At 53.5% G+C, this 20,376-nt stretch overlaps 2 protein-coding genes and 1 pseudogene across 2 annotated transcripts; 2 read left to right on the top strand and 1 right to left on the bottom strand.

Annotated features, from left to right (window-relative positions):
• The first annotated feature begins 9,772 nt into the window (after positions 1-9,772).
• On the top strand, positions 9,773-10,693 carry LOC119271891. The gene has a single exon (XM_037553538.1). The coding sequence runs from the start codon at positions 9,773-9,775 to the stop codon at positions 10,691-10,693; it is 921 nt and encodes a 306-aa protein (XP_037409435.1).
• A 3,218-nt stretch (positions 10,694-13,911) lies between these two features.
• Positions 13,912-15,101, top strand: LOC119271890 (annotated as a pseudogene).
• Positions 15,102-15,206: 105 nt separating this feature from the next.
• Positions 15,207-17,539, bottom strand: LOC119267007 (probable 3-beta-hydroxysteroid-Delta(8),Delta(7)-isomerase). Its single transcript, XM_037548299.1, has 4 exons — positions 17,278-17,539; positions 17,039-17,185; positions 16,802-16,910; positions 15,207-15,793 (listed from the first exon to the last, which is right to left on the bottom strand). Exons 1-4 carry the CDS (start codon positions 17,411-17,413, stop codon positions 15,535-15,537), a joined length of 651 nt encoding a protein of 216 aa, XP_037404196.1. The 5' UTR covers positions 17,414-17,539; the 3' UTR covers positions 15,207-15,534.
• Between the last annotated feature and the right edge of the window lie 2,837 nt (positions 17,540-20,376).

The following is a 20,376-nucleotide window of genomic DNA, read 5'->3' as shown; positions in this document are numbered from 1 at the left end:
ATCTTTTCTTGCTCATTGTTCTTTTGGCTGTTTTCCTTTGCCGCTTTCTCCTAGTTGCCTGCCTTGCCAATCGGACAGCCGCTCTGCGGACTGTTGCTGGATCAAGTGCTAGGCTACTTTGGAAAAGCAAGTACTTAGCCGATTTCAAGATTGTTTGAGCAAGTTGGATAGAAAACGACAATCCGACTGTCCGAGAGTCGGTTTGCGAGAAAGTCTGGAAGTCGTCTTGAGCTATGTTTTATGCTTTGAGTCCTTAGCCATTATTCATGCGAACACCCATTCTACCTTACCTCTGCCCACCGTACAGTCGCTCTGCGAGCTGCGGCTTCTGACAGAAGACGGCTTAGGTGCTACACACTACTTGTCCGGCTGCAGGAAGCATTTCATAGTGCAAGGCGGCAAGTCCCCGGGCCGACTTGTTGAGCCCGGTGCCAAACGGCATGACAAAGAGTAACATACTTGTAGGCATAATTTTTATCATACAGACAAAAGAGGGCAGTCCCCGAGCTCGTCTTGGGGGGCCCGAAGTCTTGGTACTTTAATACAAAAGGTAGCGTGGTACATACTGCATCAACTGTAAAATCTTCGGAGAAGATTTGCATTCCATGGCCGCTCTGTCTCCTTGCCGGAGTCGTCCCTCTTGCGTGCTCGGGGCTTCTGAGCGTCGATCAGATAGTAGGAATCGTTGCCTAGTACTTTGCTGATGATGAAAGGGCCTTCCCAAGGCGGCGACAGCTTGTGCTGGCCGGCTGTTCGCTGGATTAGCCGGAGCACAAGGTCGCCTTCTTGGAAAGATCTTGGCCTGACCTTCCTGTTGTGGTATCGGCGCAGGCTCTGCTGGTAGATGCTGGACCGGCTGAGTGCCAACAGCCGGCCCTCTTCCAGCAAATCGACGCCGTCTTGTCGTGCTTCTTCTGCTTCCTCCTCGGTGGACATGGTGACTCGTGTGGAGTCGAACTCTATGTCCGTTGGGATGACGGCTTCGGCACCGTAGACGAGGAAGAAGGGCGTTAAGCCCGTTGACTTTTTTGGAGTCGTGCGCAGACTCCAGAGGACGGCTGGCAGCTTGTCGAGCCAGCAGCCAACCGAGCGCTCCAGAGGCTCGATCAACCGAGGCTTGATGCCGGACAGGATGAGGCCGTTTGCTCGCTCCACTTGGCCGTTTGAGTGCGGGTGGGCGACGTATGCTAGGTCCAGTCAGATGCCCTGTGTTGCGCAGAAACGGGCCAAGGCGCCTTTGGCAAAATTTGTGCCGTTGTCGGTGATGATGCTGTGTGGTATGCCGTACCGAATTGTGATATCGGTGATGAAGATCACAGCAGTCGGACCGTTCAGTTTCTTAATTGGCTTCACTTCCACCCACTTGGTGAACTTGTCCACTACGACAAGTAGGTGAGTTAGACCACCTCGTGCTGTCTTGAACGGTCCCACCATGTCTAGACCCCAAACTACGAAAGGCCAAGCAATGGGGATGGTCTTGAGCGCGGAAGCCGGCTGGTGCGGCTTGGAGCTGAACTTCTGGCACCCTTTGCATTTTTGGACCAACTCCTTGGCCTCTTCCAAGGCAGTCAGCCAAAAGAAACCGTGCCGAAAAGCTTTGGCGATGAGTGCTCTTGAAGCCGCATGGTGGCCGCATTCGCCTTGATGGATGTCTTTGAGGATCACCTGGCCTTGCTCTGGCTCTACGCAGCGCTGGTAGACACCAGTGACGATGCGCCTAACCAGCTCTCTGTTGATTATGGTATAGGCTGCCGCCCGGCGTTGTACTTGCCGAGTTGAGGTTTCATCAGTTGGTAGCTCTTTGTTCACCGGGAATTTGAGAATGGGCTGGGCCCATGAGAGTGCTGCTATTTCTTCGACTACCAGAACTGCGACTTGAACGAGGGAGGCTGGGCTGGGAGGCGGCGGGCTGGAGTCAACAGCCGCTTGCTGGGCTGATGAAGTCCCGAGGCCGACTGGCGCGGTCCTTGGGCCGAGTTCTGGAATCTTCGAGTCCGTCACCGCAGTCCCCGGGCCGGGCTCGACTGTGGCAGCTTTGGAGTCGCCCGCCAAAGTCCCCGTTCCGACTGCCAGAGCTCTGGAGTCGGATCCGCCGTCTTCGGGAGGAGCCGGTATGAAAATGGAGTCTGATTCTGGTGAAGGCTTGACAGACGGCTTGAGGAGGCGTTGAAGGGCGATGCCAGATGGTATTGCTTGGCGGGTAGAGCCGATTCGTGCTAAGGCGTCTGTTTGGTCGTTGTCGTTTCTTGGCACATGGAGGAACTCGCACCCTTCAAAATACCCGCTGAGTTGCTGCACGAGGAAACGGTAGCTCGCCATGTTTGCGTCTTTCGCGTCCCAGTCGCCAGATGACTGCTGGACCACTAAGTCCGAGTCGCCATAACACAGGATCCGGCGGATGCCAAATTCTTTGGCAAGCCGGAGCCCGTGAATGAGCGCCTCGTACTCGGCCACGTTGTTGGAGGCGGCAAAATGGATTTGTAGTGCATATTTGAGCTTGTCGCCTTTGGGAGAGGTGAGGACGACGCCGGCTCCCAAGCCGGTGCGCATCTTGGAGCCGTCGAAGTGCATCCGCCAATGGGTGGAGTCAGGCGCTGGAGGCAGGTACTGGGTCTCGGCCCAGTCAACGAGGAAGTCGGCCAGTGCTTGTGATTTGATAGCGGTGCGGGGCTGGTAGTAGATGGTGTAAGGAGCCAGCTCTATGGCCCACTTGGCCACTCGACCAGAGGCATCTCGGCTACCGATGATCTCGGCAAGTGGAGCCGTGCAGACCATCGTGATTGGATGCTCTTGAAAGTAAGGCTTCAATTTCTTGGCAGCAAAGTGCATGTCATAGCACATCTTCTGGTAGTGGGGGTAGTTCTACTTGGAGGTCGACAGTACCTCGCTCAGGTAATATACTGGTCTCTGGACAGGTAGCGCCTTGCCTTCCTCCTTACGCTCTACTACAATGATTGTGCTGACTACTCGGCTGGTGGCGGCGATGTACAGGAGCATAGGTTCCTTGGGAGTCGGAGCCGCCAGGACGGGTGGAGTAGTCAGTATCTTCTTCAACTGGTGGAAAGCTTCGTCCGCCTTATGGTTCCACTCGAAAAAAGTGGTCTTCTTCATGAGTTGGTATAAGGGGAGAGCTTTCTCGCCCAGCCGACTGATGAATCGGCTGATGGACGCCAAGCAGCCGGTGAACTTCTGCACATCCAGCAGTCGGCTAGGTACCTCCATTCTCTCGATTGCCTTGATTTTTACTGGGTTGCATTCTATGCCGCGTTCAGAGACCAGGAAACCTACCAGCTGGCTGGCTGGTACTCCGAAGACACACTTCTCGGAGTTGAGCTTGATCTGGAACCGGCGCAGGTTCTCAAAGGTCTCCTTGAGGTCTTCCAGCAATGTTCCTCACTTTTCTGTCTTCACCACCACGTCGTCCACATAAACGCGGGCGTTCCTGCCTAGCTGCTTGAGGAGGCACTTCTGCATGCAACGCTGAAAGGTGGCACCGGCATTCCTCAAGCCGAACGTCATGGTGAGGTAGCAGAATTCTCCAAACGGCGTGATGAAGGCGGTCTTCAATCTGTCAGCTGGGTTCAGCTTAATCTGGTGATATCCTGAGTACGCATCCAAGAAACTCAACAGCTCGCATCCGGCTGTGGAGTCTATCACCTGATCAATTCTCGGCAGAGCAAACGGGTCCTTGGGGCAGGCCTTGTTGAGGCTCGTGTAGTCAATACACATTCGCCATTGCTTGTTCTTCTTTAGCACCAGGACCAGATTTGCCAGCCACTCCGGGAAGAAAACTTCCATAATGAAGCCGGCTGCTAGGAGTCGGGCTATCTCTTCTCCGACAACTCTTCTCTTCTCTTCTGATAAGCGGCGCAGGGGCTGCCTAACCGGCTTTGCATCAGATCGGACGTGTAACTTGTGCTCGGCGAAATCCGTCGGTACACCTGGCATGTCCTTGGGAGACCATGCGAAGATGTCCCGATTCTCACGAAGGAAATCGACGAGCTCGCCTTCCTATTTGCTGTCGAGGTTTGCACCTACGACGGCGTACCTCTCTGGGTGCTCTGGATCCAAGGGTATCTTCTTTGTCTCTTTGGTCGGCTTGAACGAACCTTCGGCTTCCGACTCCTTCGGGTCGGGCGATATCTCCGGCTGCTTGTCGGCCATCGCCACAACTCGCTCAAGGAGTCGCTTCTCGGCTGCAATCACCAGGGACTCGGCCAGCTGACTGCTCTCGGCCGCGCAAGCGGAAGACTTCCGGTAGTCGCCGGCCACAGTCAGAATTCCCCTGGAACTGGGCATCTTCATCTTGAGGTAGGCGTAGTGGGGGACCGCCATGAACTTGGCCAAGGCGGGCCGGCCAAGTAATGCATGGTATGGGCTCTCAAGGTCCACTACCTCAAACCAAACAGACTCTCTTCGGAAGTGATCTTTGTCCCCAAAGAGGACGTCAATCAGGATCTTGCCGATTGGTGAGTAGGAAAGCCCAGGAACAATGTCGTGGAACACAGTCCGGCTGTTCTGAAGCTGTCTCTACTTGATTCCTAACTTTTCCATGGTGTCCTTGTACAGGATATTGATGCTGCTGCCCCCATCTATCAGAACTCGCGAGAAACGCGCGGCCCGTTTGTCCGTGGCAAAGGTTGCGTCCAGGACCGCGTAGGATCCCGGACTCGGCATCACTTCTGGATGGTCAGCCCTGCTCCAGCTGATAGGCCTCTCAGACCAGTGCATGAACTCTGGCGTCTCTAAGGCTACTGCGTTCACCTCTTGTCGCAGCAGCCGCCTGCTGCGTCGATCATCAGCCACACTGGTGAACACCACGTAGGCTCCGTGCTCTTCAGGGTATTCGTCTTGTACTGCGCCAACTGGCCTGACTGCCGGCTGCTGGGGCGGAGGCGGCTGCCCAGCAGGCGGGGGTGGCAGGAGGTCGTCTCCCTTGGCGATCCTGGTGAGCCAGTGGCACTTCCGGGTGGTGTGATTCAACGGCTTCGCGCCGCTGTGGAACTTGCAAGGTCCATCCAAGGTCTGCTCGTAGGAGAAGGCCGGCAACCAGTTTGGCTTGCCGCCTTTATGTCGCTTGGGCGGAGGCTGCTCTTCTAGCTGCTGGGCTTCGACGGTCGCGACCTGCCGGCTACTGGAAGCCGGCTGCGGGGCCTTGCGCTTGTTGTCGCCCTGCTGTTGTCGCCGGCCGGCGTCTGCTGCCGGAGTTCTTGGAGCCTGAGGAGCTACTTTGCCAGTCGTGCTGATTTGAATTTCCGTCTTCATGGAGGAGTCGGCCGTAGCGTACTTGTCCGCTATGATCAGCAGCTCGTCGAGGGTTTCTGGCTTGTCGCAGAGGAGCTTGTGCTTGAGGAGGGTGCCTTCTCGGCACCCGGCTGTGAAGTACTTGATGGCCTGCACCTCGTGCACACCCTCGCAGGAATTCCGGAGCTCAGCCCAACGCGTGAGGTAGTCGCGCGTCGACTCGTCAGGACCTTGCATGCACAAGGAGAGCTGACGAGGCTTGGGAGGACGCTTGTACGTGCTGGTGAAGTTGCGGACGAACGCTTCGGTGAAGTCGACCCAACTGTTGATGCTGCGGGGCTTTAGGCTGTTCAGCCATGTCCGGGCCGTGCCCTGGAGCATGAGCGGAATGTACTTTACGGTGACACGCTTGTTGCCGTTTGCTATGCTGACAGCCATGGAGTAGTCGACTAGCCAGTCTTCCGGCTTCACGGAGCCGGTATACTTGGGCGTGTCTCTTGGGAGCGTGAACCCTTTGGGAAAGGGCTCGTCCCGAATGCGTGGCCCGAAACAAGCCGGACCCAGCTCGTCTTCTTCTTCCAGCACCAGGGACCGGTGAAGTCGGTCGATCCGGTGGCGGGCGTCATTCTCTCCAACTCCCTCTCGGCGGCCAAGGCGGTCACCGAGAGTCTGATGGTCAACAGGCGGCGGGGAGACTCGCCTCTCCTTGCGGGGAGGGGGAGGCGGACAGTCGTCCCGTCGTTCCACTGCTCTCGGGCGGCCGTCTCGGTCGCGCTCTATGGTAATCCGAGTCCGACTGTGGCTGACAGCCGGCTCCTTGTCCTTCCTTCCTCGGGCACCGCCAGTCGGCGTCCGAGACGTCGCGCCTTGATCTCGGTGCGGGTCGTTGTTTGGCCGCTGCGGCGCCTCCGTGCGGCAGCCCGCCTTGTTTTGCGGGGCGGCCCCGTCGAGGAGCCGCTGGACTCGCTCCATCATGAGGCGGCGCTCTTTGCCCTCGAAATTGTCCAGCTCATCCGCCGCTGCCTGGGCGGCTCGGATGTTCTCCGCTGGCATGGCATACACGGGGCGGCTAGCCGCAAACAGGCTGGCGATGGCTACGCCGCGCTGCTGAACTGCGCCAAGGCGGCTGGGCCCTGCCGGGACCGGCGAGCCGCCAACAGCGCGATCCATCTCCCGCTGGTAAGCTTCTGACAAGCGTCTCATGCTGGCTAGCTTCTTCGCGCAGCTAGGTCTCTGCGTCAACTTGTTGAAGGCGGCGCGCCAACTTGTTGAAGGCGGCGCGCTTCTAACGTCTCTGCGTTAGCATCTTCCGGAATGGGCGCAGCTAGGTCTTGCAGCGCCGCGCCGAGTGAGTCGGGCGCCCTTCCACCAGGGAACTCGTCATGACTGATGACCAGCACCTCAGTGACGGTGCTTCCGTCTCTCTCCGCGTGGGGGAGAGGTTCATCGTAGACCACCACGTTGGTGGATAACGCGTCGACCGACGCGGTGTCGGAGTCGACCAGCATCGGGTCGGTGGAGCCTACGGACTCCAAGTCCACGGCAGGCTCGCCGGAAACATGGAGTTGATCGAGGAGGCCCGCGAGGAGGTTTTCGGGGCCGCCTGCGCCTGCGTCGGACGCAGATTCGTCGGAGAGGCGGACCTCGCCGACAAGTTCGAACAAGGAGCTGGCTGCGCAGGCGATCTCAACGCCACGCAGCGCGTCGACGCAGACTTCGTCTGGCGTGCCTGGCTGGCTGCGCTCGCCAGGGAGAAAAAGGGTTCCCGTCCATTCCCGTCCAGAACAGATCTCCGGACGGCGGTGCACCACGCCCCACGGTGGGCGCCAAATGTCAGGGGTTTGGTGCGACATATGCCAATGGATGGCTTATCATGGTGGGGGCGAGTAGAACGTCGTCGGTGCCTGGAAACGGGATGAGGCGAAGACATGCACGCCGGCGAATCTTACCCAGCTTCGGGGCTCTCCGGGGAGATAATACCCCTACTGCTGCTCTGCGGGGTCTCCGCATGATCACTACGGTCAAGTGTTTACACAGTTGCTTCTTGAGCCGTGTCTGGTGGTAGGAGAGGGCAAGGCTAGCTCTCTTCCTCTATCTGGTGTGGTATAGAACTACTGGAATCCAACCCTTTGCATGGGTGCCCTGGGGGGTTTATATAGGCCTACCCCCAGGGGTACAATGGTAATTCGACTGGGCGCGGGCCCAGCCGTAAGTGCCTCCGACCTCCGGCTTCTCCGCCGACCGCTGGGGCCCGCCGAATGGTGGGCCCCGCCGACTGGTCTGGTACGGAGCCGACAGGCCGCGTCCGCCGCGGGCGGGTCTCGCCGGCTGCTGATTATTGTAGCTGTGCTCCTGATGACGCAAGCTCGGTCATGGGGTCCTGGCAACAGCCCCGCCGCCTGGCGGGCGATCACTGTGGCCACTCCCCATCTCTTCTTGATTAATGGCGCGTGGGCCCCGGGGGAGGGCTCAGCCGACTCCCCCGGGCCGACTCCCGACGGGTCCGACTGGCGGTTCTCCCACCGTCTCCCGAGGTCTCGCTGACTGGTGGGCCACGCTGCCTCCAGGCCGTACAGACAAGTCGTCGTGGGCGCAGGACCAGATACAGTGATGCTGATGTCAGGGCCGGCTGGGCAACAGTGCCACGCCGCAAGGAGATCTTCCCTAGTACGGCGCGCTGTAGCCATGCCTGCCCTTGGTAAGGGGCGGGGAGTGGGCTTCATTGTAGCCACGCCCCTTCCCCGTCCCCCTCGATGAGGTCACGGTTTGTTGGAGTCGCCGGCCGACTCCCCAAAGCCGGCTCCTCTGGAAGTCGCCCCTGGGACTCGGCCGTGAGCGGGCAGTCGGCCGCCTTGCCGTAGACTCCCCAGGAGGCGGCTCTTCGCCCTGTGGTCTTGAGGGGCGCTGCCTGCCTCGATGTCTTAAAAGGTTATGGGCCTTGGGTTGGCCTACCCGTAACACATTACTCCAACAAAGCAACTAATCTTGTTTATTGTTAATTGATCACGTGACACTTGCTAATTAGCAAGTGCTACCTTTTCCATACGACTTCCAGCATCTGGCCAGGTTCCACTAAGTACGCTTCTAATCCATTTTTATGTTAATATAAGTTGCTATAGTACTAATCCTAGCTACTAGTAAGTTTGCGGGTTTTCAGTCCGAGTAAAGTTTGAAAAAAACCTTTAACTCGTATGCCCTGTCGAAATTAAACCCTCACCTTCTAATCCCTGAAATCGGCACCCTATACTTGTCAATCCCGGTTAATATCGACTTTCAACCTGTTTGGCACATTGGAAAAAAGGCAATCCCAACTGGGTTCACCTGCTACTCTCACCGACAATACGGGTCCGCATGTCATATCCATCCCTCTCCTCTACCTCTTCCTCCCTGTCGTTCTCTCCTTTGTTGAAACGTCTGCGATAAGAAAAAGAAGCGAGATGGCCAGCCAGAATTGAAGGGGCAGGGAGAGGTCTGGGAGCTTTGATCGTACTAGACGCCGGAGATGGCTGCCGCCGTGTGTGGCGTCGCCTCATTGGCGCTGTGGGGCGCCTAGGCCGCCGGCCCGCGCTCAACTTCCTAGGCTTTGTCATGGCCTGCCCCAAGATCCTAACTACTGAACTGACGAATGGTTGATCGATTGGTCGAACTTGAATATGCACGTACGCAAGTGTAGAGAAAGCACCCGATGGATCCTTGAGGCTAGCTAGCTTTTCCACGTGCAGCAAACTACTATCCACTAGATGCTTGGTCGATCTGGGCTTCTGGAGTAGCACAACTCGGTGGAACACTCACGCCCCGCGGGGACACTGCCTAGCCTGGACGCGTGCGTACGCTACGGACGGCTATGTCCATGTGGATCTCGCGTTTCTCGTGCTCCACCCACCATCGTCGTTAGCATGTCGGGCTAGCTACTACGACGACACCAGCCACTCGCTCGATCAAGCACCGCCGCCATTGTTGTCGTCTTCCTCATTTCCTCTCCGTGAAGCTGCGCTCTGCAAGCTCTCGTGCGCTCAATCAGCTAGGTAAAGATCTTTCCCAGGGCTGCACGCCACTGGCCGGCAAGCCCCTCATCTGCCGTCGCACAACCACTCCCGGAGCTGCCACGTCGTTTCATTGTGTGTGCGCGCGTCATGCAGATGCAGATTGATGGATCTGACTGTAGCTCCACCAAGTTAGTGAGAGAAGAGGATGATCCTGGTGGGGATTGCGTTTTTCTAGTGCACCAAACTAGTCTAGAATTTTGCAAGGTTAGGATTGACTGAGATTAATGAGTACGGTGTACTGATTTTAGGGATTAAAAGGTAAGGGTTCAATTTCGACGGGAAGTACGAGTTCAAGGTTTTATTCAGACTTTTCCCATTCAGTCCCCAAGGGCACGCATGCAGTAAAATTCGTCGACGTTTCCTCCCCATGTTTGACCACCACACCCCGTCATTCATTTTCTCGGCTTTGTCAGCCTATAAAACCCCTCCGAATCTCGTGACAAATGTCTGTGTATCCGACTAATACCCGATCAACATAGCTAATGGCGTCTTCTGGTAAGCTCGTGGGTCTAGCTCTAATACTGCTGCTCTTCATGGCGGCGACGATCATGGCGGCGGTGGCAGGCGTCGAGTCCTACAGCTTCCCCGTCTTCAACGCCACCACGACGGCCAGCCTGGTTGCCGCCACGAACACGACCGTGGTCGGGCCGGCGGCGCTGCTCTTCCAGCCCGAGATCGACTCCACCGCGGCCAGCATCAACGTGTCCGAGGGCTTCCTGCTCCTCCCGGACACGGTCGACGTCTGGCGCGCGGGCGCGGGCGGTGGGCTGCTGCCTGCGCGCGAGGCGTCCTTCAACACGAGCTTCACGGTGGAGAGCTCCGCCACCCCCGTCTCCTTCGTGCTCCTCCTCGACAGGTTCCCGCTGTTCAACAGCCGGACGCGCCTCCGCGGCGCCAACGGCTCGGCCGACGCCGTGCCCGACGCCAACGCCACGGCCAGCGGCCTCGCCGCGGTCGAGGTCGGCGCGGTGAGGTCGTACGAGCCGGAGTCCCCGTACGTCGGCCTCAACGGCACCGTCACGCCCAACGGCCGCCGCGCCGTGGCCGTGTGGGTCGAGTACGACACCGCCGCGCACGTCCTGCGCGTGTACGTCGCGGCTGGCGGGGAGCCGAGGCCGCCCGGAGCCCTCATCGACGCGCGGCTCTCTCTCGCCGGCCGGCGCACCACGCAGACCGCGATGGTTGGGTTCTTCGCCGCCACGGTCCGCGATGTCTTCCTCGGCGTCCGTGACTGGGACCTGACGGTGGACAGGTTAGACGCCGGCGGCAAGAAGAGAACGTCATGGTGGGTGATACTCATCGCGGTGCTCGGGTCCGTGGCAGCCACAGCCGCCATTGTCACTCTGGTGGTGCGCTACTTCGTGTCGAGGCGCCGGACGCGCAGCATGGAACCCAAGCAATAGTTTGTAGTACTGCCATGTGTTCAACCCATGCATACCATGTATAGTATAGCCCTGTAGACGTCTACTATCTTTAAACCACTGTGTTTTACTATGTTACTTCCATGTTTGAATTCATATTTAACGATTGAATTAAGATCAGTGTTTCTTAGGAGAGAAAGCTACTTGGTGCACTTTATTAACTGAAATCAAAGTTACATCATCCATAATGACCGGAAATTAAAAAACGGGGGATCACCGTCCTAAACAAAAGTAGAGTTCGAATCAAAACAATGCGTGAAAGAAACCGACACCGATACGAAGAGCCTTTTGAAAGCAATCCATCAAAATAACAGAGTAAGGGCTCTAGATTTCAATAACACCATTGCAAGCTTGAATAATTTCCAGCGAATCTGATTCAACAATCACCAGTTGACATCCAAGGTCTTCCAACTGTTCCAGCCCTCGCTGAAGTGTGATCGCCTCTGCTGTTGTCGTGTCATGGAGATGATTTAGCAGCCACGACGCCCCCGCCACAGCCTCGCCACGACTGTTTCGGAGAACAACAGCCGTCGCACCCTTCTCAAAAAAAGCTGCATCGATGTTTAGCTTCTGCGATTTACCTGGAGGTTTCTTTCACAACACCTTCTCTGGTTCCTTCAGATTAGTGGCTCGACTGAACTTAATTGTGATTGCCTAGATAACGAATGCAGTACTTATAGGATTACGGACTTTTTCTCCCTTCGCAAACTCTCTCAGTTGCCACCAAGTATACCATGCGCCAATGACCAAAGACTCCCTGAGGCCCAATCGGCCAAGCACGGGAGGATGGCTCGCTGGCTGTGTGAGAAGCTCCTCAAGAATAACACTCCTGACCTGTCAATATTAATCAATCACTTCTTCTGTTAACGGTTGCATTCCCTGTTCTGTCCACATTTGTTTTGCCCTTCTACATGTGAACATCAAATGGCGTATATCTTCTGCTACTTGCTCACACAGGACATTGCAGGTGTACCTTAATATGTCGATTTGCTAGTACTGCCATACCATGGACAATCCCATGCAAAGCACGCCAGGCAAATACTTTTATCTTACTTAACATAGGGTTAGTGGCTATCTGGGGAGTTACTGTCGCGAGGTATACGGCCACAAGATTTGTTTTCCGTTTTATTTCCGGGTCAAGGTTATTTGGTTGCTGAATTTTACATTATTAATAATATATGATTGCATGCATCGTTCTGATGTACATGTTGGGGGTCATCTTCTTCAAAAAAAAAGTCCCAAACAAGATTAATATTCATTGATCCTTGCCCATCACTTCTTCTAGTTTGTGCACCGTACTGGTGTTCCCACTCAACAGGAAACATAGGTTGTTGTACTTAACAGGAAACATAGTTTTCTAGGTTTGCCATTCATTTATAATATCCTTTTTTCATACCACCTTGAAAGTTATGGACAAGGAAGCCCAATTTCACTCCACCCCCAAGCCCTTGCCGCGGGGCTTTTTTTTTGTCGCAGTGGTTTGGTTCGGTTCTTTTTTTCCCTGTGCAAGAAAAATCCAAAAACCAGAGAAAAAAATAAAACCATGTACGCGGCACGTATAGTCAACACCAAATTTTGAGAAAACATGGAGTAGAGTGTATCACAAACCTTGCCTAAATTCTGTATAAATTGAGAATTTTCACTAAATGGGGTACTGTCTTTCCAATCTTTCTGTAAACTAATTATTGTACATCTTTCCAGTCCTAATGAATCAACACACAAAACTCTTGTGTGTGCCGGAAAAAAACCCGGGTGTTATATCTGTCAAAAACATGAATTTATAGGTAAAAATGAAATTCACTCAAAAAAAAGGTACTGTCTAATGTGTTGGATCCTAATAAATACTCTACCTGTAAACAAATATAAGACCGTTTAGATTACCGCTACTTAGGAATAAGCGTCAGTCACATCATCATGGCAGCAGCACGAGATCATCACGAGCACATCTGCTGCAGCCATGCGGCGGATCCAACGGTGCATAACCGGGTCGCGCACGAAAAATAGCTTAGAGCATCTCCAACAGCCGCGCTAAACTAGCGCCACGCAGCAAATTAGGCCGTTTTAGCGCGCGCGCAACGCGGCGGGTCGCTCCAGCGGGCGCGCAAAAACGGCGCGCGCGCTATAACGGGTTGGGCACGCGGTTGAAAACACTTACCCGCGCGGCGTATTTCGGGCGCCAGCTACAGCGCGCGGCACACTCGAGCGCTCGCGCCGCACTCTCTCCTCTCCTCGTCCTACGCCCCGCGCGCGCCGGCGCGGCGCCCTGCCACCCACCCATGGACGCGCACACCGGCGCCCCGCTCACCTCGCTGCACAGCGGCGACCCCCCTGCCGCCGCCGCCATGGGAGGCATGGGTGCACCTCCGGCCGCCATGGGAGGCATGGGTGGCTTTGGAGCACCCTCCGACGCTATGGCCGCCATGGGAGGCATAAGTTTTGCTTCTCTCATGGGAGGCATGGGTGCACCTCCGGCCGCCATGGGTGCAATATCTTTCGATGTGCCTTCTCACACACATTCCCATGAAGATGCCGTTGAAAATCTTGCCAACACCGTCGGAGCCTCACATGATGCGGTGCGTGATGAGGAGAGGGAGGAAGATTCATCTTCGGAGGCGGAAGAGTCGTCTTCGGAAGATGAGGACGAGGACGAAGACGAGGAAGATGAAGATTGATGTGTCTTTCATGTCTTGAACTTTAGTTTGCATTTGAACTTGGTTGGATGAACTTGTGGGCATGATTTTGAACTTGTGGGCATGAACTTTTATTCATCAACTTGTTTGTGTCAAATTTCATATGTTCATTTTTGTCCAAAATATCATATATGCAAAATGCCCGGCGAGTCGCGCGCGCTGTATTTTTACGCTTTGCTGGAGCGGCACGCGCTGCATTATAGCGCGGCTGCTGGAGCGCAGGCGGGCGCGCAAAACCAGCCGCAGCGCGCGCGGTAAACAGGTTTTTTGCGCGTGGCGCTTAGCGCGGCTGTTGGAAATGCTCTTATGAAATGAACGTTCGCACAAAAAATTGAGAAGTCCACGGCTTCCTATACGCTTTCCATGTCGTGTACGTGTCCGAGTAGTATACGTGCCAGTCACCTACGCCGACCCAAAACCGGGCCGCCGGGCGCCTCCCAGCCCTCCACAAAAGAGAAGAGGAACGCCGCCTCCTCCCACGACGTACCCCGGCGGCGCAGCGCAGGCGGGATGGGGAAGAGCGAGCTGAAGGCAATGGCGAGCCGGATGAAGGCAAGGGGCTGCAGAAGCTGCGGTGGTACTGCCAGGTGTGCGAGAAGCAGTGCCGCGACGAGAACGGCTTCGAGTGCCACTGCTCGTCGGAGTCGCACCGGCGGCAGATGGCCGTCTTCGGCCAGGCCCCCGACCGCGCCAACGAGCGCTTCTCCGGCGAGTTCCTCGAGGCGTTCCTCGCCCTGCTCCGCCACGGCCACCGCGGCTCCCGCGTCGCCGCCACCGTCGTCTACAACGAGCTCGTCGCCGACCGCCGCCACGTGCACATGAACTCCACGCGCTGGGCCACGCTCTCCGAGTTCGTCCAGTTCCTCGGCCGCCAGGGCCTCGCCAGGGTCGAGCACACGCCCAAGGGCTGGTTCATCGCCTACGTCGACAGGGGCTCCGAGCAGGCCGCCAAGGCCGGGCTCAAGCGCAAGAGGGTCCAGTCCGAGGAGCTCGTCATTGCCCGGCAGATCGAGCGTGCCCAGAAGAAATCCATGGCCGAGGCCAATGGTGATGACAATGGCGACCTCGGGAAGATTGAGGAAGCGTATTCGGAACAAGTCGATGCTGATCAAGAAGAGTTCAACAAGGCAACCGGGAAGGTTGCGATCGCACTCCGGCGCGCTGCTCCGGCAACGCCTGAGGTTAAGCCAGAGATGAAATTTGGCTTGGATGAAGAGGAGGAGGAGGTGATCAACAACAAGGGGAAAGACGCAGGGAAATCAACGGGTACGAGGAGGTCAGCCATTGATGATCTGATGGAGGAGGAGGCGAAGGCCAAGGAGCGGAGCAACCGGAAGGACCACTGGCTGTGCCCCGGCATCGTGGTCAAGGTGATGAGCAAATCACTAGCCGAGAAGGGGCACCATTACTACAAGCACAAGGGACTGGTGAAGAGGGTGATAGACAGGTACGTCGGGGATATCGAGATGCTGGAGAGCAATCATGTCGTCAGGGTCGACCAAGATGAGCTTGAGACCGTCGTCCCGCGGATCGGCGGGCTTGTGCGGATCGTCAATGGCGCCTACCGGGGATCGAACGCGAGGTTGCTCTCGGTGGACACGGAGAAGTTCTCCGCCAAACTGCGGGTTGAGAAGGGCCTCTATGATGGGAGAGTTCTCGAGGCTGTCGAGTACGAGGACATCTGCAAGATTGCTGATTAGTGTGATAGGGTAGAGTTTCATTTCAGACCCAGTAGTAGCATTTCAGAGGTTTTGCTTAATGCAGTGGACCTATGGAGCCAATGTACTAGCAGCTCTGACTGTTAGTTTTTTTCCCCAAATAAAAGGTGCTTTTATTAACTCAAAATATAGTCTCAATCGGATACAAAGTATAATGAGCAACACCCGGCCTCTTACTACTAGTTGCCTGATAGTATGTGCAATGGTGATTGCCCATGCAAGGGTGGCATATAATTTTCATTTGCAGCAATAAACAGCCGCCCTCCTTGATGTTACAACACAATCCAGTAGTACAACATACTTGTTTCAGGCAATGTAGTTTGCAAAGGGTACAATATAAGCCAACAAATTTCTAGCCGTAAAATAAGAAGTTCAGTGTGTCCTGGTTGCAACCAAATCCTGTCTGCTGCAGGAATTACTTAGTCTTGATCTTCTCACTTTGATGAATCGCTGCGCAGATCCTCTTCCAGCTCCTTGTGGCGATCAGCAACGGTATCACAACCCATGAACTGTTTGCGCCGATGAAATATGCCCAGAAGTAGAACGGACTGGCCCAGAAGTTGAAGCCGTCCAAGTAGGCGGTGGTGAAGTAGACGATGCATCCGTAGAGCTGACCGAGGCACACGGCGAACTGGAGGATGTGGCTGTAGGACTTGCGTGATGCAATGGCATAGCTGCAATGAGAAAACTCGTGGTAAGATGAAAGTAAAGCTTGTGCATCATAAAAGTTTGAACAGCGGAGCTGGACTGAAATTTCAGATTAACTATATCGACGATGGACTTGTGTACTAGGCAAGAAAATGAGCTTGCCATTTTTATAAACAAGTTCAGACTGAAATTGTCAAGAGGAGAGATTCTTCAGACCTCTGGAACAGGTTCAGTAAAAACAGTGCTAGTGCCTAGTATTGCTATGCTTTGCGGTCGAACTTATCTAAATTTGAGGCAAACCAAGAAACACAAAAGGTACCGAATCGTTTGTTTGCACATTGATTTATTCAACAAGAACTACTATCTGCAAGAACATCAATCTGCAAAATCATCATGTGGTTCTTACATTTTGTAAAATACAATACTAAGCTGATGGAGTTTATACTTTTGAAAGAATACTGGGCAGATAAACACTCCAATTTTGCCTAAAATGTGCTATGCCAACCCTAACAGGACCGTCTAGTTTCAGTCAAATACTCAAATCATCACGATGCATGTTTATTTCAGGGCCAGCAAAACAGTCCACCAGAAACACATGAAAACCGATTCCATCTTTCATGAATCCTGCAATCTGTTAGAATTCCATTATCTTTCATGCATCCTATCATGCAAACATAGAGCACTAGTGTTGTTAATACAGGACCAACACACTACTTGCGGATCTGAGCAACACTGCAAATGTATGCTCTGTTGAAGCATCCACCGGTAGCACGTTTCATAAAAAATTATGAACTTGCATTGTTTATCAAAATCAAATTCTGAACTTTCGTGAATGTAGATTCAGAGGACGAAGAGAACTATCATCTTACTGAAAGAAAGGGGTGAATAATCAAGTGTGCAATCTTAGTGGGGCTTCCTACGCAGTTAAGCCCATTTGCAGAACCATGTCTGAAAAATGCAGAAAACAGAGCAAGCTGCTGCTGCTGCTGCTGCTTCGTATGAAGCATCATCGTAGCCAAGATGAGAAGACGTACACTGCGAGCAGCGAGGCAGGGCCTTTCAGCACGGCCGTGATTCCTTCGACGGTGACGGTGGCGGTGTCCCTGGCGACGTACCTGGAGTCACCCTTGCTGTACTCCTTCCCTGGACAAACACGAGAGCAGACACAACGACCTCAAGAACTCCATCTTGACCGATCCAGATTTGGAGCTAAACTTGACTAGTAATTGGGACTGTTGTTGGTGAAAGAATCAGCCTGGAGATCAACTTACAGACTTCGTCGAAGAAGTTGGGGTTGGTCTTGGTGAAGAAATCGGGGGTGAAGACGAAGGGGCCCTCGATGAGTATGTGGGTGAGGCCGGTGAACGCCCACCAGCACATGAGCAGGCGGTCGGTGCCGGACAACCTGCGGCATCTCCCTGCGCAGCGGAGGCGGAGGCGGAGGCGTGAGCTGACTGACGGCCGGCGAGATCTCGACTGGGGCGGGATTGGGGGAAGGTAATGTTTTTACCGGAGAGGAGCCAGACGGCGACGAGGACGAAGAGGGAGGTGCCGAGGTAGGCCCCGAGGATCTCGAGCTGGGTGAGGCGCAGCGGCACGTAGCCCGGGAGGTCCAGGCTCGCCGGCACGTAAGGGTGGGCGCCCATCGCCGCCGCCGCCGCCGCCGTCTCGATCTGGGAGCCGGAGCTGGAGAGGGAGCAAATCAGCGCTAGTCAACCGGGGTGTATACCGCACTGGTGATGGACGATGGATGATGGGTCGGAGCTTTGTAACGGAGGCGGGCATGGGCATTGGGATCGTCGCCTTCTGGATAAGCAAATCAGATCCTGACTGGGACAACTGCAACCATCAATCATTCTTCTTTTTTAAATCAGGATTGGTGGTTCTGCACACTGTGATGCAATAATCATCTTCAATACGGTGTTTGAGCATTGTTTCTTTTCTGAAGGCGTTGTTGTTGAAGAACTTCGCCGTCCTTGTGGTGTCAAGAGAAGATTAGTGCGGATAAGATCGTTACTGTAGTTTGTCGATCTCTGTTTTGACCGCTTCGGCTTTTTTCTTCTTCTTCTTTTTCCATGCTAAGGCATGGCTTTGGTCTTGTATGACATTGCTATCTGTCGGTGTGTTTAGTCTGTGTTGCCTTTGTGCATCTTAGCTATGCAGAGGCTGGTGTCTGCTCATTATCTGTTGTATTCACTTGATGCTTCATTTTGAGGTAATAAAATCCACCCTTTGTCGGGAAAAGAAATCTTGAATACGATGTCATTTCAACTTGTAACATGAAAGACGTAATATAATAAACCTTCATTTCACTTTCGCCCGCCTGTCCACATGCGATTTTTGCCCCAAAACGCGACGCCGCCTACCCGACTCGGCTGCCTATTCCCGCCATCAACCACGCCGCCGTAGTCGACGCCGATCTGATTGTGCCCCGCCGAGATCGCGCGACCGATTTGGAAATTTGTCGGAGCTCCAGCTGCCGTAATGGTTGTACAAGCTCTCGGCCACCTTCTTGTAGCAGTTTTCAGCCGCCGAAGCTAAAAAGGTGATGTCGCACGACCACCGCAATCGGCCGAGCCAGCGGTTTCTCGGGTGTTGCCTTCATCGGCGCCTCCACGCAAGCAAAGTCCTCCGGCAGCCACGCGGCTACCTGCAGCCATTGCCCACCCGGCACCCGCCATCTCAAGTCTGCAGCCGCCGCACACATCCCGACCCGCCGCTGGTTGATTCCTTCCACCTTGCCCGCAACGTGTTCGAGCAAATTCCCGCAATGAAAAAAAAATCTTGCAAACTAGGAGGTTTTTTTTATCGGACATGAAGGTGTAGTTTGACGGTGATTTCCGCATTGTAGATGAGTTCGTGCGACTCCTCTTTCATGGACGATTCATCGTCGGATGAGGAATTTGATATGAACGAAGAAGAGGACAGTGCTATGCGAGGGGCAATGCACAAGAGGAATAAGTCAAAGCGTGGTGGTCCCTTATTTGGCCGTGAGTTCATCGGGAGAACGGGTTCAGAGCATGAGAGATTGATGTGCAACTATTTTGGTACACCACCCGTTTTTCCAGAGGGTACTTCCGTCTCCGGTTCAGGATATCCAAAGATTTGTTCATCCACATTTTGCAATTCTGTGAACCAACATGATCGCTCCTTCTAGCATGGCATGGACAGTTTAAGGGTCGCGGGAAGGATGCCTGTTGGAAATATGCCCTAGCATCGCTCCTTTCTCCCGCAACTTTGTAACACACGAACATGCTACCATTGTCCGTTTTGTACATGCACATGATATGTGGGTGAAATTATGATACCATCCCAACTTTCAACTTTTTCAGAGTTCATTTGAAATGCTTTCATGTCTTATGGTTCGGCCCTCGTAATACCATGACCATTAGTCCCTGGCCCATGCCAACTTTTAACTTTCAACTTTCTAAAACTAATGGCACTAACAGAAACTTTCAACTTTCATCTATTCTCATTTTTTTAGTAAGTTAATCACAAACTTGTGATTCAAACAATTTTCAAAGAATTCAAATTTTAACTATTCAAATTTGAAAACTAATGGCACTAACAGAAAGTTTATAATTTTTCTAAAACTAATGGCACTAACAGAAAGTTTATAATTTTGCTAACCTAAAAGCAAACAGAATTAAAAATTAAAGCAAAAAACAGAAGAAAATAAATAATGCAAAAAACAAATCAAAAAAATAGGAAAAAACTATTTTTATAGTAAAGTTAATCACAAAATAAAATAAATAAAGCAACAAAGAAAGCAAAAAAACTAAAAAAATGTTTTCAAATTTGAAAACTAATGGCACTAACAGAAAGTTTATAATTTTTGTAAAACTAATGGCACTAACAGAAAGTTTATAATTTTGCTAACCTAAAAGCAAACAGAATTAAAAATTAAAGCAAAAAACAAAATAAAATCAATAATGCAAAAAACAAATCAAAAAAACAGGAAAAAACTATTTTTATAGTAAAGTTAATCACAAAATAAAATAAATAAAGCAACAAAGAAAACTAAAAAATTATTTTCAAATTTGAAAACTAATGGCATTAACAAAAAGTTTATAATTTTTCTAAAACTAAAAGCATAAAGAATTAAAAAATAAACCAAAAACAAAAGAAAATAAATAAAGCAACAAAAAAACAAAAAAATGCCACCTACTGGGCCACCACGGCCTGAATACGACTAGAAACCCTACCATGGGCCAGGATTCAGGCCCGCAGTGGGCCCAGTAGGCCCACAGGCATTGCAGTGACAGATTAGGCCCGAAAGCCTGCAGTTGAGAGGAGTTCAGGAGGGTGGGCGCAGCAGTGCTTATAAACCACTCCCGAGCCCTCTCAACTAGCGAGGTGGGACTAAACTTTTGGGCGCGGGGCAGCACAAGGCCATTGGTCCCGGTTGGTGGCACCAACCGGGACTAAAGGGGGCATTGGTCCCGGTTCGTGGCACGAACCGTGACCAATGCCCCCCTTTAGTCCACGAACCGTGACCAATGCCCCCCTTTAGTCCCGGTTGGTGCCACCAACGGGGACCATAGGCCGCCGCTTCCCGCCCTTTGGGCTGCTGAAAATTGGCATTTGGTCCCGGTTGGTGCCACCAACC

The sequence above is a fragment of the Triticum dicoccoides genome, chromosome 3A (genome assembly GCF_002162155.2).
Source record: "Triticum dicoccoides isolate Atlit2015 ecotype Zavitan chromosome 3A, WEW_v2.0, whole genome shotgun sequence".
Lineage (NCBI taxonomy): Eukaryota > Viridiplantae > Streptophyta > Magnoliopsida > Poales > Poaceae > Triticum > Triticum dicoccoides.
Note: the sequence above shows the minus strand (reverse complement) of the source record. Positions and strands in the feature narration are given on the sequence as shown.

Excerpts from the sequence above, each read along its gene's own strand:
- LOC119271891 (XM_037553538.1), top strand. The coding sequence starts at position 9,773 with ATGGCGTCTTCTGGTAAGCTCGTGGGTCTAGCTCTAATACTGCTGCTC.
- LOC119267007 (XM_037548299.1), bottom strand. The coding sequence starts at position 17,413 with ATGGGCGCCCACCCTTACGTGCCGGCGAGCCTGGACCTCCCGGGCTAC. Across the intron at positions 16,911-17,038 it reads CAACTTCTTCGACGAAGTCT|GGAAGGAGTACAGCAAGGGT; the intron begins GTAAGTTGATCT and ends GTGTTTGTCCAG. Across the intron at positions 15,794-16,801 it reads CCTGCCTCGCTGCTCGCAGT|CTATGCCATTGCATCACGCA; the intron begins GTACGTCTTCTC and ends TTCTCATTGCAG.